This window comes from Zophobas morio, unplaced genomic scaffold (assembly GCF_036711695.1).
Source record: "Zophobas morio isolate AGI-343-1 ecotype UQ-CSIRO unplaced genomic scaffold, CSIRO_AGI_Zmor_V1 ptg000019l, whole genome shotgun sequence".
NCBI lineage: Eukaryota > Metazoa > Arthropoda > Insecta > Coleoptera > Tenebrionidae > Zophobas > Zophobas morio.
Window position 1 is genome coordinate 462819 of NW_026972124.1, and position 23341 is coordinate 486159.

The 23341-nt window shown below is 33.9% G+C and overlaps 3 protein-coding genes across 9 annotated transcripts; 2 read left to right on the plus strand and 1 right to left on the minus strand.

Annotated features, from left to right (window-relative positions):
- Window positions 1-4090: 4090 nt before the first annotated feature.
- Window positions 4091-5009, plus strand: LOC135131242 (protein KRTCAP2 homolog). Its single transcript, XM_064058888.1, has 4 exons — window positions 4091-4371; window positions 4424-4642; window positions 4690-4756; window positions 4815-5009. Exons 1-4 carry the CDS (start codon window positions 4368-4370, stop codon window positions 4930-4932), a joined length of 408 nt encoding a protein of 135 aa, XP_063914958.1. The 5' UTR covers window positions 4091-4367; the 3' UTR covers window positions 4933-5009.
- Window positions 4996-17677, minus strand: LOC135131241 (kinesin-like protein KIF21A). Of its 7 annotated transcripts, none has more exons than XM_064058882.1 (9): window positions 17607-17677; window positions 16344-16452; window positions 16060-16276; window positions 15953-16004; window positions 8638-8829; window positions 8327-8588; window positions 5820-8251; window positions 5582-5764; window positions 4996-5257 (listed from the first exon to the last, which is right to left on the minus strand). In XM_064058882.1, the coding sequence occupies exons 4-9, from the start codon at window positions 15988-15990 to the stop codon at window positions 5245-5247; spliced, it is 3120 nt and encodes a 1039-aa protein (XP_063914952.1). In that variant the 5' UTR covers window positions 15991-16004; window positions 16060-16276; window positions 16344-16452; window positions 17607-17677; the 3' UTR covers window positions 4996-5244. The 7 variants fall into 7 exon arrangements, with proteins under 7 accessions (XP_063914952.1, XP_063914953.1, XP_063914951.1 ...); XM_064058883.1 differs by lacking the exon at window positions 17607-17677 and adding an exon at window positions 16931-17034 and having other exon boundaries at window positions 16060-16213; XM_064058881.1 differs by lacking the exon at window positions 17607-17677 and adding an exon at window positions 16931-17034.
- Window positions 17678-18947: 1270 nt separating this feature from the next.
- Cd (cardinal) lies at window positions 18948-22682 on the plus strand. Its single transcript, XM_064058783.1, has 8 exons — window positions 18948-19133; window positions 19224-19364; window positions 19426-19955; window positions 20007-20555; window positions 20606-20803; window positions 20850-21154; window positions 21202-21416; window positions 22250-22682. The coding sequence occupies exons 2-8, from the start codon at window positions 19231-19233 to the stop codon at window positions 22635-22637; spliced, it is 2319 nt and encodes a 772-aa protein (XP_063914853.1). The 5' UTR covers window positions 18948-19133; window positions 19224-19230; the 3' UTR covers window positions 22638-22682.
- The last annotated feature ends 659 nt before the right edge of the window (window positions 22683-23341 follow it).

Sequence of the window (23341 nt, forward strand, 5' to 3'; positions counted from 1 at the left end):
CTTTATTGAGTGCAACATAAAATGTTTTGGTATATAAAATCTTTACTCAAAGAATTATTAAGTAGGCTACCAGACAGTTTGAAATTGTTTCAAAATATTTTCATTTTTGCACCAAATGTTTGCTTGAATCAAATTACTCAGAAAAAATTCAGTGAGCTTCCGTTTTTAAACCGAATTAAAATAATTCGCATATCGAATTGGACATTTTAGAAAACCAATACACCAAATTGTGGGGTGTAAATTAGTCCAGTGTACTAGACAGCAAATGAACTAATAATGCGTACCTCTTTTGGCCCCAAGTTTTAAAGTCCAGAAATGCTGCCAAGTTTTTCAAGAAATAGCGAATTTTGTTCTTTATGTTCTAAGTTTGCCGTCATCAAATGGTGTTGCTGAAAGGACATTCAATGTAATGAACAGTGTAAAAACAAAATTACGTAATAAGATGCAAACAGAGCTGCTTTCTTCTATTCTCCGAATAAAAATACAGACATTTATGGAATTTGCCGTTATAATTTTGAACCAACCAAAGCTATGTACAGAAAATTTAATGGTGAAATTTATTTGTCGCATGATCAGGGAACTGACAACAAAGAAAACAATGTCAATGCGTGGTCAATGAGACGTTAGAAATTTTTTATGAATATGACGTCCCTTGTATTAGTTTCTTAAAGTAGTTCTTTATTTATTTTATGCGTTTGCCAGATGTTATTTTTTATTTAGTTTATCAGCGAATATAATTTTATTTTGTTTTTTTTATATTTTTTTTATTTACAATTTTGTATCATTTGTGTGTTTTTTTATAATTTTGTTTATTTTGGGTGTCTTTAAAAAAACATTTTTTTTTTATTTATAGTTTTGTGTTTTTTTTTTATTTTAACATTCTACCGTATGATCAGTTAAATTCGACCTCGGGTTGGTTTTGAAATTTATTTCTCAAATAATAAAGTTGGCAATACTACTGACCACAATTAGTTACTATTACTAACCTCATTATTAAAAAATTGGTTTGTATCATAATCATCAGTCAATTAAATTAAATCAAAAGTACAGATTTTTATCTTGCTCGACAACATCAAAACTAAATATTTTATTGGTATGTAAATAGTATGACTTTGGTTAACTGCTATGTGATACTAGGACTAATTAAATCAATAGTTAACATTTAATTGATGTGATGAAGACAAATTTTTAAATAAAAGCTAACAAGAACGGCAATTATTATTTAAAAACGCGCCATAAGAAATACTCTCACTGTTGAAAACACGTATTACTTGAGTGCGTACTCGGTTAACTATTCACCAAAAACTCACAGCATAGACACAGTATAGATATCAATCAGTAGAGACAGCTCGTGTCGGCGCCTTTGTTCTTTCTGACCCGAATTTTAAGCCGTCATGGGTGGTCGTTGCCTAAACTATTCCTAGATGTCACCACCCAATTTAAAAAGTATCGGTATCACTTCATTTACAATTTCAAAAATTGATTCGTGTACGCAATTTATTGCAAACTGTGTAGTTTGCTCAAATCGTATAATCGTGAATCGCAATAAGAAAAAAGAAAAGTCGATATTTAATTTATAAACACGATGATTTGTTACAGTTTTTATTTTATTACTTATACAATTTGACAATTCGCACATCTTTCCCCGAATACTTGAGGTTTAATTATCATTGTAAACATAATGTAATAAATACATCTAAAAATAAACAGGTTTATTTGAGAAAAAATAAATAAAATAAAAATTAAATTACAAAAAGGAAAAAAGTTAATGCTGCCAAATTATTTTCTTTCTATTAATTTTTTCACCTTTGGCATTTGTAAATTTTAAGCTAGCATTTACAAATTTTTAGTGCATAAAATAATCTCATCCTAGCATACAAAGCAAGCAAATAATCGTATGGAAAGTTTTGGCATGGATGAACAAATGTAGCTTGCTTATATAAATTTAAAAATTTCAACAAAGTAGTTGTTTGTAAAATTATATTTTCAAAATTTTCACTAAAAATTTGCTCTAATTCACAAATGTAAAAAAAAGAAATTATCGTTTGACATATATAATTTACCAAATAACTCGCAATTCTTCGTTTGGTAGGCTCTGAAATGTGAATATATGCTTGTGTTGTCTAAACTTTTATGTTCATTTGCATATTTTTCACATTCACTACGACTATGTACTAATAAACATTTCCGAATTAGGTAGCCACAGATATATCTAATTGCGTTTTGTTCAGCTGTGTGAAAGTGATAATCACAATCTTTTAAGGTGGTCTTCTGCATCGTGGTGACTGATTCTTCTTCATCAAAACGACGACCTACATTTAACTTTAAAATTTCTTCCATATCAGGCTGGCAGTTTTGATTACCTATGTTCGTTTCATCAAAATAAACTTGTATGATTAATTTTCTAAAAGTCATTTGAAACTGATTAGATGTGGGGTTAATATAATTTCCATTTTGTTTCTTAATCCATCCAAAACAGTTTTCTAGTGCGTCTTGGCAAAGGCGTCTTGTTAATGTATAGTCAAACCCATTTTACCTAACAACTTAACCCGTAAGCGTAATATTATATAAAGTAAAATTTGTATTTAAAAAAAATTATTACAAAAAAAATGCATATTTGTCCGCTCACATAAAGTGCAGGTAATTGGTATGGGTCGACGCAGGTAAGAATAATTAAGGAATTCATGAAACCGGAAGTTCATGGGGATTAAGCGAAAATGGATATTTGACAAAATATAGGGCTTGGGTCATTTTTACCCACGCGCGACTGCTTATGGGTTAAGCAACGTCTCAAAATAAAACTCATGATTGTGTAGGTCAAAAAATATATATATACATGATGAATAAAAAAATTGTTTATTGAGAGAAGGTCTGCTTATATAATTTTTTGTTACGTGTAGTTTGTTTCTTATTATTTTTATATTTAATTTTACCACAACAACGGAATCATATATAATAAATTTTTATTATTTATTTCATAACCACCGTTGTTGTCCGTTTGCGACGACTTTTTAAACAAAAAGTGTGTTATGTTTACTATCTTTTCCAAGAATTCCAAACACGATGGAGAGAATAAGGCGCACAACAGGGATCCTGTATGAAAATTCATCGGACAAAGATTTTACCTTTTATTGTGAAAACTACATTTTTATACTATTTGTACAATTCTACCGGAAAAGCAGTCTTAAACAAGCAAAACCGGCAAAAATATTGTAACAAAACTGCCAGATTTCAAATATTTTAGACGTCAGTTGGGCGCCCTCATTCGGTCATAATGCGACCACCCACGAAAACGGGTCACGAAAAACGGCGAGCCGTCTCTACTGATTGATATCTATACTGTGGCATAGATATCAATGCTGTGAAAAACTTTCAACGTGCATTACACATTTGTATAACTGGTTGCCTAAAAAATAAATGTATAAGCAACCATAAACTTACAATTTTCACTGATATATCCCTGGATATAACATCCCTGTAAGCAACCTTGAAACTTGCATATGCCGCCTTGCCGGGATCATCATAGCGGATAGTTTTCAGCATCTAGTATATAATAACATACCAGTGGTTACAATGAAGGAGGTTTAAATGTATAGATTGAGTATTGGGCTCATTGTTTTGTATCGCACGTAAACAATACAAACCCTCTCTTCTATTCGTATCGTGTTTGTACACATTCGTAAATTGACGGGTAAGCGATTGAGCGAGTCAGTATTACTGTTACTGCTGTCCATTAGTTTTGATACATTTGTCATTGTTCTAGATTTTAGTGGATGTTTGCAAATTGCAAAGACCAGATACGTGAACGTGTGGGAAGTGTATTAGCCACACATTTTGTTTAAAAACCAATATTTAAAATTTTTCTTGAAATTTAATGAAACTGAAACTTGTCAGCCAATCCTCTCACCCGGGAGACGTTGGTTACACTACAGTGGCACAGTCACACTCTTATTAGAAACACACTTTGATACACAAAACGCTGTACCGCATACTTTATCCTTATATCCAATATCTTTGGTTACAATGAATGACAGTTAGAGGTTATGTCTCAAACATAATGAATTTGAACATTCAAAATAGCAATAACTGTTAAAAAGCAGTATTTCTACCTCATTATTTCCAAAATAAATTTCAAAGTGTACTAGAAGACGAATTTATCTGATCATAATGGTACTCTATGCAAAAGTTGGTAATAATGGCGATTTCCGGCGATTTTCGTTACGAATGTTGGCTACTCTAAAGTCTGACAACTCGGCACTCCTGTCACCGGTTGTTCGTGGTTAGATTAGTTGGCAACATATCAGCGCCCTTAGGGCTTAATTAATAAATCTTATTACTGTTTACAAGTTACCGGTTACTGTACTACTATGAGTAAGTTACTAAAATGATGTAAATAGTAATTGGGGTCTTAATACAATTTCAGCTGTTACTACTGGAATATCTTTCATTCTGGCTTCTATAAGTTCAGTGTTGATTTTTTCGGGGATGCAGATGTACAGACCTTGGCTTAGTTCATCACAGTTACACACACTCTTAGGGGGTTATTTGGGATCCATATTTTTCGTTCTGTCTTTGACAGCAGTAGGAAATTTAGAGAATGTTGTTTTTGGGAAATCATTCCAGGTTAAGGTCTTCCCTGAAGGTAATAGTTAGTTTGGTGATTAATGGTAGCTAATGATTGATTTTTAGTACTGTTTTGTTTACTTCTGGCTTTGTTCACTTCTGCTACAGTTCATCGTGTCTGTGCCACGTCTTGGTAATTCATTTTCAAGTTTAAACCATAATCTAATAATGTATCTAATCTTATTTTCCAGCTTATTAATTTCCCTGTGTGCTTTATTTTATATGAATAAGTATTCACAGAAAGTACACACCATACCTGTACCTTCAGTGCCAGTACAGACTGGCAAGAAGAAGAAAAACGTGTCATAAAAATTAAAAGTTGTAATTCAGTTTTCTGTTATAATTTTTTTGTACACACAATAAAACAATCAATATTAAAAAACAAATGTTTATTTTCCAACATTAGTATCATATAAAAATTGACTATCAGGTGTCTCAAATAAATAATTAATCATAAAAATAGTAATAACATTAATAGAATTAATAAGAACACTATAAGTATCGCCAATATTGTTGTAAAATTAATAGGACTCGTAACAAAGTTATACTGATTTATTAAATGCCATTCCCTTTCCACTGGGGTATTCCCTTCGCTTTTTGAAACACGAAATTGGTGAACTATCATAAATTCAACCTGTAATGGAAAATTCACATCAATTAAACATCTAAATACAAAGAACTTTTTAAAATATTGCGCGACTCACACCAACAATCCCGTGAAACAGTGATTTTATCAATTTAACCATTAAGGAATGTGTGTGGGTCTAAACAGGATATAGGTATGGCAATAACAAATTTCGTATTTAAAAAAATGTCGTTTAAGTTTGTAAACAACGATCGTGGATGCTGCGCTTCCACGACAAAAATTACTTTTAAAATAAATGACAAAAGAGAACTGGTAGCCCCTGGACATTGCACTTTTTAATTACACGAAATATCTGGAAATAAATATACTAACTTAAGACTCCCAGGAATACTGGGGACGCGCTGAAGCGAGTGTTCCACTTGTAGTGTATTAGGTCCCAGCGACTGTGTCATATCAGGAGCTCTCAATCCAAAAAGTAACTCAGACGGTAAAGCTGTACGTCTACGAATTTTCGCATTCGAGGCCGATGCAGGATTTTCAGAAAGACTTGTCGACCTTTAAAAATTACATTTGAAGTGTGAAAACTAAAAAGACAACACCAATATCTTACGGAAATTCGGAAGGCGCTGGCGATACAGATCTAGACGAAGCGTTGGAGCTGGTATCATTTGCATTACTGGACATACTCGTCGTCAGTTCTTTCGAAAATATAGGTATTTCGTTGTGTAGTACATGATCTAATAACTGACCTTTAACTTGGTTTTCTTGTTTGAGCTCAGCTAATGTGGCTTCATTTTCCTTCAATTTGGCGTCTCTGTGTGCAACTGCATGACTTTGACTTAACGTCATATTGTACAATTTTTGGATAAGATATTTGGCTTCTTCTATATCACAAACTGTATCAATAATATTTTGTAAGTGGGCACTCTCGTTGGTGTCTTGAGTTTCCTCAATTTCCATCACATTGTGTTGTGTCTCACTAATAGTTTCCTGTACGTAGTTTATATTTTCTTTAATGTCTTCTATATAGCTATCTAATTGCGTAACATCTTGGTTTTTTCTTACGGCTTGTTCCCTTCGCTCTTCTAATACTTCCAATTCTTTCCCCAGATCTCGCCTCCTTTCGAGGAAATGCTCCATTCTCACCTCTTGCTCCACCAAACCTCTTTTTCTCAATGCAATATTATTGATGGACTTTTCAACTCTTAGCCATTTTTGTTTAGCAACACGTTCTGAAAACGTAGAAGCGATGCGTCCCGAAGCTTTAACACTCAAATGTCCTCTTTGATTTTTTCGTAAAACGGACACTTCTTCCTGTTTACGTTTCAAAACTTGATCTTTTAGTCTTCGTTCGGCTTCCATAGTTTTTATCATGTTAGCATTTTTCCGAGATTCTTTTTTAAGCTGTGCAATCTCCCGAATTCGTCGCAATTCCGACTCTTTATGCTTCTGCGACTCTTCCTTCATCTTATTCACGAGTCTGACTTTAGCTCTCTTCATTTCAAGCAGTTCGTTCTTGTAGGACTTCAACTGGTTCTCATGTTGACTTTGACTTCTAAGAAGACGAGCATGTTCCTTCTGAGCTGTTTGCAACTTCTTTAATTCTTTTTGCATGTCGGATAATTTCTTGGTGTATTCGTCTTTGACTTTTTTTACCTTATCTGAAGGTTCCGGACTGGCGCTATAGGAATGCAAAACTTTGTCTCTCTCTTCTTGGGTATTTTTTATACGCAGCTGAAGTTGCATCAGTTTGTCTTCGTAGTGTTGACGCATCGTTTGTAGACGTCTTTGCGAAAGTTCTAATTCGTCTATTAGCTTCTGTTTCATGTCAATATCGTTAGTTAGAGTGATCAATTCATCTTTTAGTTCCTCGTGAACGGATTTATCGTCACTTTCGCTGTCAAATTCATTGTCACTCTCAATTTCGCTGTCATTCTCGCCGTCTGGACGTCTATTTTTTACCAAGAGTTCCTTTTCTCTTTGTAATGCCCTTTTAGCTTCTTCTATTAGTGGCGAGTTTTCATCGAAGCATGTGATGGAAGCACCATGTTGATGTGAGCTCTGCAGTCTGTTGATCTGCTTGCGTAACTGTTCGCATGTGTTATTTGATTCCATCAATTTAGCCGTGAGTTCTTCGATTTCTTTAAGATACGCTTGAACCATGCATGCTACGTCGTTATCGCTCCCACCGCCTATCCATGCCCCTGTAGCTTTTTCTGCTAATAGGTTTGTATTTTTCTGCGTTAGAGAGTCGATAGTATCTTGCATTGCTTTAACTCGTGTCCTAAGATTATTAACTTCCCCTTGCAGCATGTTATTTTCGTAAAACATATCGTTAACCATTTCTGTGCCGTCTTGGCCAATGATTCGTTTTCCTTGTTTATATTCGACCAATTCTAACTGCAACTGCGCAATTTGTTGTTTCAGTTGCGCTATAGTCTTCGAACTTTTGTCTTGATTAACGAATATTTTATTTCTTATATTTCGAGCCCTATTGGCGTATTTTAGCGTATTCAGTGTTTCCATGAAATCCCGATCGCTGGGACTCACACAGGCAATCATCACAGTCTGACTGTTACCCCCTAGACTATCTTGTAATAATCTAGTTAGTTTTGAATCTCTGTACGGGACATGTAATGCCCTTTTTGATTTATCTCCTAAAGCCGATATAACGTTACCTAAAGCTAATAAACCACAGTTAATAGATATCCCTTCCTTAGCCCGTTCGCCCGTTGCACCGGTTCTTTTTAGTCGTTCGGATCCCGCTAAATCGACGAAATGAAATTTCGCTGTAAGTGTTTCAAATTCGTTCGTATCACCGTTATCACTTGAAGGCACTATTCGTTGTTGTTTTACGTGGAGAGTAAAAATTGCATGGGATCTAGAGGACTGAGTGTTCATTTGCGTACTCGCGGTCGTTCTAGATAAAGCACCCAAGCGTAAACATTCTAATGCTTCCTCCGGGGAAGTGACTGTTTTGTACTTAATACCTTTCACTTGTATTCCGCCGTACGAGTCTTCGTGAATTTTATAAACTATGTCCTGCAACAAAAGATTAAATGACAAAATTGCCACCAAGTGGAACATAAAAGTGCTGCAACGGACGTAGCGACTTACTTTACTACTGGAAGGACTGAAGAGATCAATGACCTCTTCATTATATAATTCCATAAATTGTGCTGTAACCTTAAATTCGGGTGCTATCATACCATTTTCTCGGGCCTGATTTATGCGGTACCGGATACCATCGAAAAGATGATGAATAGCTCGCGGGATTATACCTACTTGCTCGGGCAATAACTCTACATCGAATCCTGTGCCCATGGTGTATGTTTTTCCGGAACCCGTCTGACCATAAGCTAATACTGTTGCATTATACCTAACAACGACAATTTTAAACTTGTTAAAATGAACCAGTATAGACCTACCCTTCTAAGGAGGAATCAACCAAAGCAGCCACACAAGTTTCATAAACCTGTTCTTGCTTTGCTTCGGTATCAAAAACATAGTTGTACGAAAACGTTTTGTCGTTCCCAAGCGTAACCTGGGGTTCTCCTGGTGTAACATACGTACAAACTTGACACATGTCGATGATTTCTCGAGGAATTCGCGGTCGAATCCTAAAAAAAATAAAAAATTATCACAACAGTAGAATGCCGATTCACAAAGTCGGAAAACTTCATTTTTAAAAAATTTGTCTCAGAATTCTCGAAAAATTCAGGGATGTAGATCTCGACATACTGATTCCAAAAATATAGCGTGTTAATGGTCACGGAGCAATATATTCGAAATATTCGGTACGAAAGTCGATTTTTTTCAAACTTCTAAAAATTGCGAAATTTTAATGGACGACTCTGACAAAACGATTGAAGTTATCGAAGAACTGAGGCCGGAAAGAAATCTACAAGAAAATGCATTTCGTTAAGTTTCGCAAATGGCCGAAAATGGGTCGAAATTTGAAGAATGTGTATTGGCAAAATTTCATTTTCCCAAAGTTGTGTAAAAATTGGTCCAATATTGTTTCGACAGAACTTCCTTCGCTTCTGAAGTATCCATTTTCGAAAAATTATAAAATTTGATTTTGCGGATATTATTTTTTATGAGAACTCCTGCAAAAGTAAATGATAAATATAATACACTCCCCACAAAAATTATCGCACCACCTCCAGTTCTAGTGAACCGCTCTACTTGTAGCTACCATGTACTTAGGGATAAATGTATGTAACTCAATGCCAAATAATGACAATATTTAATGTGATTTCGACCGATATGTTTCTTTTTCAGACATTCAAATTGGAAATATACAACATTTTGAGAGTGTTGCGATAATTTGTGTGGGGAGTATATTTTGCATAATTTAAAGAGGATTATTCCACAAAATTTTGAGATGACGTCATGATTTTTTGGGAGGGAATAAATGAATACATTGTAGTGTTCCGGTTCAAGTTAAATTTAGCGTCAGAAAGAATGCCCTTTTTTTGTAATGTAGATTTGCCTTTTTTTCCTGAAGAGTGGTGGGCAACTTCCGCGTCCATTGTAGATTTAGACTGATTCAAGCAGTCGTAGTGTGAGGATGCAAATCCCCAGTGTTGAAGTCACATGTGGTTAAGATTTGTACGTTGGATTTCCCGGAACTCGCTCGGACTTGTTAAAAGCGATAAAATTGTTATTTAATTTCAAAAAGTCTGTGTTTCGATGCATTATTTTATAATATTTTAAATTGTGAAATGTCTCAGGGGATGGATGGTTCTTCTTAAATTATTGTTTAATTTAAATAGATTCCGATTTGGAATTCTAACATAGTAATGGGCAGTATTCACGATTTAAATTTTAAAGATTGAGTCGCTTTGGAAATAATCTTATGCTGATTTTGTGTATTTTATGACTCCAAATTTGGAACATGATTCTCAGACGTACCCCTCAAAGCGACGTACGTACCAAATGATATTTTGTGTTTTGACCTTGTTTAACATGTGTTTTATGTATTTTATTTATGTATTGGGGAATTCGATTCACGACGTACTTTTGTTTCATTGATTTTGCTTTATTGAATTCGGTTGGCGAGTTCGGCCCAAGTCTAGATTGACAAATTTATCCTGTCATTCAAATGATTGTTTATTCGCATACCGGATGCCGCCAACACAAGATATGCTGTTGGTAAAGGAAACTTTACTGGGGGTAGCCAGTGTCGTGTGTCACGCGGTGGATAGAGTATAGTTGCAGAATAATACTTGAAGCAGCTGCCTCAGGCGCCAGCAGACACAGCATGGAGATAGCGTGGCGTTTGTGGGGGCATCGCGGCTTGGTTGTACGTAGCTGTGGTTGTGCAAAGAAACAGTTCGATGACAGTTAAATCACGTCACCATAATTTAGGCATCGCCTTCCATTTCCCTTAGATAAGAAATTGCAAACTAGAGCATTGTGTACATTTAATAACAAGCTGTGTTTTATGTATGATCGAAATTGGTAATCTTGCACTTGAAAAGAACGAGAGATTTTGTAACTGGAAAATACAAAAAAAAAACAAAGAGAAAGAACTTAATAAAATTATTGCCGTTATAATTTTGTGTTATTAATTTCAAGGTCACTCTTCCACCTTTGCGGTTCACCACTTTGCAACAGAACACATTCCGCCATTTCAAAACACAACACAGGGTCCCATCTTGTTGACGATCACAGCTCATGGGCACTTTTCGAATTTTTCGCGGATTTTTTTTTAAATTTTGTGCGCATATTTCAATTTTGGCTGAATGTTTGGGTCATTACAACATTTTGATTAACGATTTACCAAGATTGTGATAACTTTAAAACGTTTGCAAGATTTCAAAGCATTCGGTTTTGCAGTTCCTGATTTATTCAATAAAATAAATTGACTCATTCATTCTTTTGAATAATCTAAAAAATATTAATGCAACAATAAATCACAAGTATCGACTCATCATAATATTGCAAATTTTGGACAGGATTTATTCGGTAAAATTTTGAGGTGACATCATCAATTTTTTGGGAGGGATTAGCTAATATTTTGATTAAAAATGTACCATATTTATGAGAACTTTAAAACCTCTGCAAAATTTCAACGCATTCGGTTTTGCAGATCCAATTTTTCTTCCAAAAATCTGAACATTTCGGATAAAAACTCAACACAAATTCAGAAACTACACGTGTAGGACAATGTTGTTTGATCCAATTTAAAACTAATTTACTATATGGGATGATTAGACACATTTTGGTTAGCGTCTTACCATCTACACGATATCCCTAACATACATATAAAATGTGACAATAATGGATCTGGTTGTTTCGCAGATTATCGGTCTAATAAAACTTGACACAAACGGCGGACATACAGACAGATGGACGGAAACGTACTCTAGGAATCATGACCCATCGAGAAAACATGAAAGTAATCATTCGTCTGATGGGCTGCATTACAATACTTCCTTAGCTTACGCTCGGGAAGTAAAAGTATTCTATTTATAATTATAATTAGTTAATAATTAAAGACAATTGAAATCTTGGAAAAATACATTATACTGCTTATATAATTAAAGTCAGTCATATTCAAATTTAGCGATAATTCATCCGTGGAATGAAGCAAGTTCATCAATATTTTCACGCGTATGTTCACAATGAGATGACCTCAGCAAAACAAATAAACGGTAAAGGTTGAGGTACAATTGTTGATTTTTAAAATTCACCTTGCTTGTATCATAGGTTACAAAACATCATGTAAATATTTCATAATCATGATGTGACTGTGTTCTCTTCATTAAAGAAAATTTACTACTTTAAATTGTGGAACTTCGATCGAAAGAAAAGTTAGTGCGGGATTGTCATTATAACTGGTATCGTCTGCATAACACACGATTTCAGTTTTGAAATGATACGATCAATAATCCGAAAACGTTCAAATGAGACAAAAATATCGATTGAATAGCTCAAGGTCAACAGTGCAGAAAACCTTCATGTCGTTTATTCTTTTAAATAATACCTTGAAAACAAAGGCACAATAAGTATCCACAATAATCATGTCACCCAATTTATTTCGACTTTTTTTGAAGTGCGAAAAGAGATACATAAACACCAAAGTGTTTGTAAAAACCAAATGACAATTTATAATTAAGGTTAATGTATGTGATTTTCTTGCTAATTAGCTGCTGGTACAACTACTAATAAGCATAACTTTTATCGTCACGAAGCCTGTGAATAAATGCGAGATGCGGGTTCAAATACCGGTAATCACTAACCACATAAATATAATATATATAGGCTTTCCTTTCCCCTGCGAATTTAAACTTAATTTCTTCCAAGATTCTAAAATCCAAATTAATGTAAATCGTGTTCTTACTGAATTATTTTTGTGAAGATAATCTCAAAATCCAAGTTTGTTTCGTTTTCGCAGGTTGTATTGTTTCTGGGACCCTCTTAATTAAATGCATACGCGTCGGTTCATCGTACAATGCGTCGCGATTTATATTTATGAATATGTAAGAGACGTTTCGTCGAAGAAGTTACTAAACCGCACACGTAATTTAAGTCAAATCAGTGTTATGATCAAAGTTACACCTGAGCGACTTGTCCTTGATGAACATGCCAACCATTACAACATTTTACGTCGTGAATGAAGAGAAATTTTCTCGTTTATATTAAAACCTTCCTGTGTAGAATACCTCCGCTGGTTTTAATGTTTTCATTGAATCGAACACCCCGACTTAATTACAATATATACATGCATCCAAACACCTTTCGGAAAATATTACTTAAAACAACATTACGTAATAAAAATTCAATATTTCGCTACTCGTTTCAATATTTGCTTGATAAATTTATGTTCGGCTGCTATTGAGCTAGCATAAACAATCCTTTAGTATAGAAAATGACAGGATGCATGCTTGCTTTTTGTTTTACCTGACTATGGTGGAAGCCAAGATTGTATACAAAAATTCCGGTTGGTCTAACCAGTTGTGGGGGGTTCAACGACTTTGTGTCATACTATACAAGCATATAGACAGACCACTTTCCATCTTCTCAAATTTTAAATAAAGATTTAGTTGCTTCCAAAATTGACTTGATTTGTCGAGTCACGGAAGCCTAACGATGAAATACCGTCAAAGGGTTGTCTTACCGCGCTCCGATGCATAGTTCTGCACATGTGCGCAGAATAATCGGACGTGCACAGTTTTTTAGTAATTATTTTTCGATCGTATATGGGACGTCAAAGCCATTCCATTTTTATCTATGATGACGCTGGAATTACAAGTTGCCGATACCCACACTTTTTCTGAAAAATAAGGCTATAAACAAGTTCCGCCCACAGGTGTTCAGGTGGAATTAGACTCGTGATTTTTCTGTCCGACAGAGATGTCATCAGAAAATTTGCCTGATAGTCACCTCCAATGACATTGATCGAACATGATTTCGCTCGTACTTGATTTTATTACACGTATTTGCAATTCTGTAAACTAAACTAATTGCCGGTACTTGAACACACATAAAATCCGTTTCTTATTGATCAGTCAACGAAAGATTGTGTGTTGTGTGATTATTGACAGATGTCTTTTGCGACGAGCCTGCCTTTAATAAGTAACACAATAAATTAAAAAAAAAAAATAAAAAGTTCCAGTAGGTATATGTATAACACTCGTATGTGTAACTACTAATTATGTTCAAGGTAGAAAGAATTGAACACATTCTAGCACCATATGTTGGTCACTGATACGACAAACCGTGATAATTTTAGCTGCTCGTCACGTAAACTAATCACTGATTTTCATTTTTCACTGTCATAGTAATGCTTAGTTCCGAATAGCTTCTTAAACATAGTGTTCATATTATTTGGAATATATTATGCAGATATTTTTACTTCCCGAGCTAAGGAAGTTTTGTAATATGGTCCATTCGGAGAATTGCTGCTTTCATATTTTTACGGTTCATGTTCCGTAGAGTACACCGAAATAAAATAACTCCTACACTTGTGGTTTATGAATCCGTCTTGATTTTTTACTGCAGGCCATCCAGATTTTTGAAAGACAAAAACAACAAAATTGTATCATATTTTACAATTTAACTCTGAAACTTTAAAATCTCAAAAAATGCTGGGGGAAGCGAGTATAGTTTTCAAATAATTTGACAGCCAAGTCAAACAAGTCCTTTGGAAAAAATGTTAAAAGGTTAATTAATATAATAATATCACAATTCATACCGTAATAAAAAAAATGTATATAGGGAAATATAAGACATGTAAAAATTATTTAAATCTTCTATAGTATTCTCAGATTTTATTTATACCTAGTTCCTTAGTTCTTTTCTTATACCTTGGACGGGATCATTTTCTTATACCTTGGACGGGATCAAGTAGAAAATTTCAAATATGTACATTCACCTGTTCGAGTATTTTTATTAGTTTCATCGATTATTGTCGAATTCGTTTGATATTTTACAGGCACCTGTAATTAGTTTTTATGACTAATTTACTGCTTGGTACCATCAGATTAATCCGTTTTTTTAATATGAGTATTTACCGAAGTATTTTCGAATAATTGTAAATTAAATAAAACTCATACTTAAAACGTACGTTTTGTTAAACAACTTTTACGTTACAGTGTCAAATCGTAAATTCTACAAAAATGTGTGTCATTTGTAAGTGTAAGCAAAACAATTTCGTAATAACTCATAGACTATAAAAAACGAGTTATTTTTTAACTGTCGAATCGGTAAAACATCCTCTTTTTAAAGTTTGTACATAATCTAAAGTGTTTGTTTTGATCAAAGTAAAATGCAGTCTAATTTATTGCAACGGAAGGGTGAATAGAGCGGATCCGGTTTCCGTTGGGTGTTTAAGGCCATTACTGAAATATAAATAAACAAGCATTTGCCAATATTTACGACTAATATTTAACAATATGAAGATCAAACAGCCGCCTCTTCTAGATTTACAACACTCGACTTGGATAAATAAGTTACTCTGTCACGACAATTAATATAAATTTAGCTCTCACTAGATCTATGCTAATTTCTGACATTTCGTAAATCGTTCCGGTACGTAACCATGGGCCGTTGCCCTTTCATGAAAGCTTAAATAAATCATAACATAACTATTGATTCGGAAGTTTTTTTTTTATTTCCGTGTTGTGGCTATTTAATAATTAACAGATTCGGGCGATTGATTTTCGCAATATAAATAAATCTGTTTTGTGTGTTAGTTCATCGTCTATTCATGGTTTATTGTTATCACATGATCAAAATTTCTTAAAATACATTTACAAAAGGTTGGTCAAGGTTACATTTATGTTGACATTTTTGAAAAGGGTTAAAACAGGACGACCTTTCGGTGTATTTGTATTGTTTTTGCCGAAAAATTACATAACGTGTCGAAGCAGGTTAACGAAGAAATTTTTGTGTAATTTAAACTAATCTAATGTCTAGTATTAAGCACGTTTTATACCCTCGGCATCACTGTGTAATAAGTAGTAACTTATGTTCTATGCAGACATAATGTAAATGAAGCATTTATTGTTAAGAGTTGGAGGCACGCAACGTTATGGAGGGAAAATAATTTAAATACCTAACTGTGTTATCAAAGAAAAAAGTTTAGTCGAAGTTAAAAAGCAGGAAATAAAGGCACTAATTTCACAGACATAAAGCTAAATTTGTCCCTCTAAAAATAGTGAACATAAAACACATGGAGTAGCGAAGAGGCAAAAAACAAACATACAAAAAGTAGATGGTAATTATTTTTACCTGACAGCCACTCGTACTGTGATGTCATCTTCATCCATGTTGCACAGTTTTACTAAAAATCATCGAATAATAGACATATGTCCAGTAACACTTGCTTTAACACCTACCTCTATTTAAACATAACACTTATTTGCATACTGTCACGAAAAATAAATATCATAACAATTTAATAGAACCTTCACATAAACATAACACTTTTTTATAACTCACAACGAGTACAGACAATTTGCTTAATACTCGAACTCGATCACTTGTTAAAATCTATAATCAGATGTAAATAAGAAAGTGAAAGTAACTTCCGAACCTACAACAACGAACATACTGCTGTACACCAGCATGATATGGATTAGAATAGAAGAGAAGAATAATATCGTGCTTTTCGCGCTGTTACCTTTCCATCTCCACCAAGGTAAATACGAGCGGTTTTACCTCCGTCTCTGTCCTACACAGACGTTTGAATAACGAGAACAAATCACGTTCACGCTAAAATCAGTCCTTTCCTAAAACACAAAATATTTATTAATATCATTTCTGTCATACGTTTTTATTTTGTAAACCACCGTCTTGCCATGACCAATGAAAACTATTAAATGTGGAAAATAATTTAAAGAATATTATTTATATTTCAACTCCACAGGTACTATGTATTTAAGTCTTCCGACAAGACTAATTTGTTACCATTCTCTGGATAAAGTTTTTATATGTATGTATTACAAAAATCAGCCTGTAGTACAGGCGATAAAAAATACAGTGTGCTCGTCCAGCGCGTACTAGAGAGCGATATTTATTGTTGATAGCGCCTCCATCTACAGTACTACAAAAATTTGTTTCCTTGGGACCAAATTTAATACAATTTTGATAGTGTTTTTGTTTTACTCAAGTTTTAACAATGGACAGACGTATACTCAGGACTAGTACATATAAGATTATTAACAATAATTTAATATACAAAATAAAATAATGCTACAATGTACGTACTTCCTTCTTTTCAAACTGATACAACTATAATAAAAAACTTAACTGCGTAATTAAAAAAAAAAGGTTACTACGCACAGGCAAAATTATAGAATAAGACTGGGGACCTCACACTAACAAAGAACTAAAATAAAGAATAAACATGTCGTATATTTTCTATCTATTGATTAAGATAAGATAAACTAATATTTGGATACGATAATGATGATGATGTTGATGATAACAACATATAATAACGAATAATAAATAACCAGAATCGTTAAAATATACTGGCAGTGGCTGATGGAATATTTAAATAAAAATTCTAGTTTGTCATTGTCGAGTTCTGTACCCTGTTGTAGTTATTGTTTTTAATTACATATGTTTGATTTACGGCTACAAATAATATTTGTCTGTAACAATCGATAACTCTGAGTTTGCCGTAGTGGAAAGAACTCGAATCTCGTTCGTATATTATCGTGTACTTTCGGTGGCAAAAACAGGTGCTCATAGCTCTTATTCTAATGAAAAACAAAGAAAGGTACGTAAATAATGAGTACCTCGAAAACAAATCTTGATTGTTATTTATGAAGTGATGATTAGTAATGGAGTGACAGACTGATAATTCAATTGAATAATGTAAATAATGGAGGATGGATCTTCTAAGTGTGTGGACAATTTAATAAAACCCTAGACGTACCGATACTTGAAGAATTTTTTCTCAATAGTAAACATTTTTGGTATTAACTAATTGTTAGCTTTAGGGGAAAAGTTGTCTGAGGTATTAAGCGATAATGATAATCTAGTAATAAAGTCTAGCCTTGCCTCAGTTTAAAATCATCTTGGCTTCAACACAGTTATACCACATACAAGTCTCATCTGTATATTGAGTTGCATAGACACAGTAGTAATATTTTTGTATATATGTATAAAATTGAACTCATATCTTATGATGATTTCTATTCAGATTAAATAGTTCAAAAGATTTTTTTAATTTTACTTTCTTGATTTATTTTAAGCAGTTATATTTTTCTGCGAAATAAAATTAATACTCGCACAAGTGAGGACACGTCTACAGATGAATGAAAAATATCTTGAAAGTGGGTTAAGGACATCCATTTTACTCAAAGCGCTGCAAGAGTCATATTACTAAACATACAATAGATCCAATATACCAAAAACTAACCAGAAAGGGATATCCACAAATCGCCGCCTTCGATCGTCAGTGACAAAAAAAATATATTTTTTTTTCATATTTAAAGATAATAATTTAACTTCACTTTGTATTTGAAGTGATTTAGTTGTTATCAGTCAACATGCCCCCACGTAACATAAATCAGGTGGTCGTATTCTGTTTAACAGAAATATCACCCTTACGGTTGAAAACATTTAGGTATATATGATGCAAACTATGCTCTGTTCCTTTATTTTTAAAAATGTCTGTATTGGCTTTATCGTAAACGATTACGATCCTCACACATATTTTTTTAAGAATATACTTATCGGTACCAAATAAGAAAAACTTCAGGTTTATTGTGTCAAAATAAATAGTTCACATACAATAATATTCCTTTGTGAATATTTATGCAACTTACTTACTGAATGTTTACAAACCAAAAATGGTGTAATAAATTTACACAGATTAACCGTTTTAGATATTTGTTATTTAAAAGAAAAAGTTTACCGAAAAAAACTCGCAAAACGAGAGCTCGAATTTAAGCGAAAATGATTCGTAACGGCTATGTACACCTCAATCACTCGTTAGAGCACAGTCATCAGCATTATCACAGAAGACTTACCTTTATTATATTTCGTTAATTCCATAAAGTTAACAACCACGCCTCGAGGAATATTATATAAACCTTATTTAAAAATACTCCCCGAGATGCGGTATTGCATGTGCACGTTCTTATTTATTTTTAAGATTATTGTGGAAACATTGAAAGTTATTATTGAAGGTAGGTTTCAAAATTACTTATATTTGTTCCTATCAAAAATGTGTTTATTAAATTTTAAAGTAAGTAAGTTTTAATGAAGGTAAAAAGTAAGCTATAAAAGTTTACTAAAAGATTTGTATTATCAACCGAAAGATAAGAACTCCAACATGATACCTTGTCTAAACAGGTAAAGACTATAAGGTTTCGTATACGTTTGACTGGCTTCGGAATCATATAACAACCTTTTCTATTAAATAAGCAGTATATTGTCGTCTCTCGTCCAATACAAAGTGAGTACCCATGTAACCATGTTCATTCAACCCTGTTAAGTTACGTTCATCCAGTACCTAGTGTCTATATAATAAATGTTTTGATTTTAGAAAAGAAATGTCACACGCAACTGAAAGGACCAGGTTATTGTCGGATAAAAGAAAACCGCAATATCTATTTGACACCAGCATAGCACGAGAGCGTCAAAGACGAGTCAAACAATTTCAGTGTTGTTTGTGTGTTATATTTATGTAAGTTACTTTTTATTTCAAACTCCGCTTCTAATTAAAATCTAAATTAAAAATTCTTCAGTTCTATTTTAATAATTGGATTTTTGGTGGCCGTGGCATACATCATAAGCCGCTCGAACAAAGAATTAATAAACTCGACAAACGTAACAGACGCACTTCAGGTTTTATTAACGAATTCTTGGCCTTTGAATGATAAAACTCCAGAGAAAATATTTTGCGATAACGAGACCGTGTGGAATGAAGCGATGCAAGAAGGAAAAAAAGCTTTAAACAAGAAAAATAAAATTGCTAAAACTGTCAAAGAATTGCCTTTGGATAGTCCCAGTTACAAGCATCAAAAAGTTTTCTTTAATTCTGAGAAAACACAATTTTTGGCAGATCAAGGATACATACGAGAAGTTGCTAGAAGATACTTTCCAGTTAACGCGTCTAAAATTTGCAACAAAAGTGAATGCAGTTTAGTCAATATTTCGTGTAATTTTTTTTACAAATATCGTACTTACAATGGAAGTTGTAATAATTTAAAGCTAAAAACTTCTGGCGTTAGTTTTCAACCATTTCGCAGAACGTTACCACCCGATTATGCCGATGGTAAGTGAGACATGACGGTTTTCCCTTAGTTCAAGTGAAATGATTTATCAGGTATCAGTAAACCAAGGGTTACCAAGGATGGTTTTTCGTTACCATCCTCTCGAACTGTTAGTTTAGAAGTACATCGTCCTTATTATAAAAACGATGAAGCATTTTCTGTAGTTCTAGCAGTTTGGGGACAGTTTTTAGACCACGACATGACAGCAACGGCTTTAAGTCATGGACCCAACGGAACATCCATTTCTTGTTGTCTAGATAATCAAACAGTCCATCCTGAGTGTTTTCCTGTGAAATTAGATCCCTACGACCCTTACGCTCAATACAATATAACCTGCCTAGAGTTTGTTAGATCAGCACCAGCACCTAGTTGTTGTCTTGGCTATCGTGAACAAATGAATCAAGTAACTTCTTTTATAGATGGTTCAGTTATTTACAGTGTAGAAGAAGAAACTGTCAGAGAACTCAGGACAATGAAAGGAGGAGAACTTGACATGTATGTGACTTGGGATAATCGCACTTTATTGCCTGCGTCGACAAATTTAAGAGATGGTTGTAACAGAAAAGAAGAATATAAAAAAGGAAAGTATTGTTTCTTGACAGGTAAGATATTAGTATTTAATGTAAGTATTGTTAATCTGAGTGAAATTAAGGTGACGTTCGCGCCAACGAAAATTTGCATTTAACAAGTATGCATTTAATTTGGGCTCGGCAACATAATTTGCTTGCTAAAAAATTAGCAGCGCTGAACACTAAATGGGACGATGAGAGGCTATTCCAGGAGACACGAAAGATAATAGGTGCACAGATGCAACACATCACTTACAACGAGTTTTTGCCCATTCTACTAGGTGTGTACTAAAATTGCCGCGTTTCTTGATTAAAACAAAATTTTAGGGGTGGATCTAATGACAAAATTTGATCTATCACCACGAACTTCCGGTTACTTTGTGAAGTATAATGACAGCGTTGATTCCTCTATAGCCAACAATTTTGCTACTGCGGCATTCCGATTCGCCCACTCTATCATTCCGGGTTTAATGAAATTTTTGGCAAAGGATACGTCCAGTCCTGAGTTTATTCAATTGCATAAAATGTTATTTGACCCTTTTAAATTATATCAACCAGGAGAATTAGATAGAACTCTAAGAAGTGCGATGGACACAACAATACAAGCCAACGATCCCTACTTCTCCAATGAAGTACGCGAATAAAAATATCTCAATTTTCCTAATTTAGTTATTTTTAGTTAAAGCAGCATCTTTTTGAGGACAATTCTGACAAAAAAATTAAAATGTGTGGTTTAGATTTGGTCTCTTTGAATATACAACGAGGTCGTGACCATGGATTAGTTGGCTATAACAGCTGGCGCGAGCATTGTGGATTAACCAAAGCCTCTAACTTCGAACAACTTGTGGGGGATATCGATGATGATTCACTTCGAAACATAAAAAGCGTCTATAGGTAATGGGAATTATCAATTAAAATTTTCAACGACTCATTATCTGCAATTTTGGAACGTCGTAGGTACCGGTTTTCAGTGTAGGTGGGGAGCTCTCCTTAATAAAACTCTTTAAGTTTTTTTTTTCTGGAAATATCACGTATCGTAAATAGGGTGATTTTTCGTTTCGGTCGAACTGTGCCGCTTATTTGTTGGCAATCTGTTAAATGAAACCCATCACACCGATCTTTTGAGTGTTCTTTAATAATTATAAAAACGTTAATCGAAATTTGTGTTTTCGCCCCCTCCAAAAAATTCTTCGCGTATATTACTATAATAATAATAAGAAGAAGAAGAAAAAGAAATTTTATGTGGAATATGTAGAGTGACGTATGTTGTATTGTAAAGTTCAAGCAAGTTCTGAAGACATAACTTCATAACTATAATTTCAGTACAACGTTTCGCGATACTTTGTCGTTCGATAATTATTTCTTAAGAATTATAGTGACTACACACACACGCGTCGTGAACATTCCTTCGTTTTATCATGTGTCATGTGATTTCGAAAATGATGAATTTATCCAAAGTGTTTGTTATTTTTCTCAGTTCCATATTGTGTGATAATGATACAATACGACCAAGTCGTATTTTCATTAGGCTTTTAAATCTTGAAAATATTTTTGTGTTGAAAAAACTTGCTATCAACATCTTTTTCTGAATTTTAACAATTTGACACATAAAACTAAACTAACCCAAACTAGTAAAATAAACTGACAGGACTCATATATTTAAGCCCACATTCAGTTAAAAATAGAGTTTTGCCAAATTGACAATAACCGAAACGAATATTTTACAGAAATGTGGAGGATATCGACCTTTACACCGGAGCTTTGAGTGAAAAACCCATAAATGGTAGCATTTTGGGTCCTACGATCACTTGCTTAATTCTCGATCAGTTTGTCAGAGTTAAATATGGTGATAGGTTTTGGTACGAAAATCCCAACGTATTTACTCTTAAACAATTAGAAGAAATTCGGAAGACCAGTTTAGCGAAGATTATTTGCGACAATGCAGATGATGTTGATATTAAAGTACAACCTTTGATTATGAAGCAAATAACCGAAGACAATCAACTCATTCCGTGTAGCAGCTTGCAGGAACCTTCCGTAGGTCCCTGGAAGGACTTTCTTCCACATGTCAGCTTATCAGACGACGCAGTTTCTGTCGTAGCCACAGACGTGTGATTAATAAAGAAAGCACAAGCATTAAAATAAATGCACTAATCCATGTTTGCGTTGTCTTAAATTTATTTTATTCCTATTTAAAGTCTATTTAAGAAGACAAATGTTGGTGGTCGATGACGTCACGGTTTGCCATCACATGTAATAAATAATTATGTGCTCGTATCCCACTCCTGCTCAAAATGGCGAGTATAAGTAAACAACTACGTAAAAGAGAAAGTAATAAGTGGGTTTGTGAGGAATAAATCGCGGCCGATACACGAACGAGTGTCAACTTCGAACGTCCTCGTCTACTAGTTGTTCACCAGGCCTCGGAATCTCGCCTAAAATAGAGCGCCAAGAAAATTTCTGACGTCATACGCAGGTGTACGCCAACGCATTTTGGTTATTTGGCAGCATCCTACGGTTCAAAATGCAATTTCTTTCACATTTTACAATAATTGAGCGATCGCAATTTCATTCAATCAAACATAGATCGAGCATGCAAAAAATTTCAACAATGTTAGGTTCATTTCCAAATTAATTTCTTATCGGTATAAAATTCGCAGAATTTCAGAGAACCTATAAATCCCTAGTTCTAAAGTCTTTGACCCATTTTTAATAATACAGTGCTTTCGTGTGCAAGCTTCTAAATTTATTCCTTATGAATAGGAATACTTTCCATTTGCATGAACAGTGGGTCTATCTTTAGAATCCGTTTTTACTAT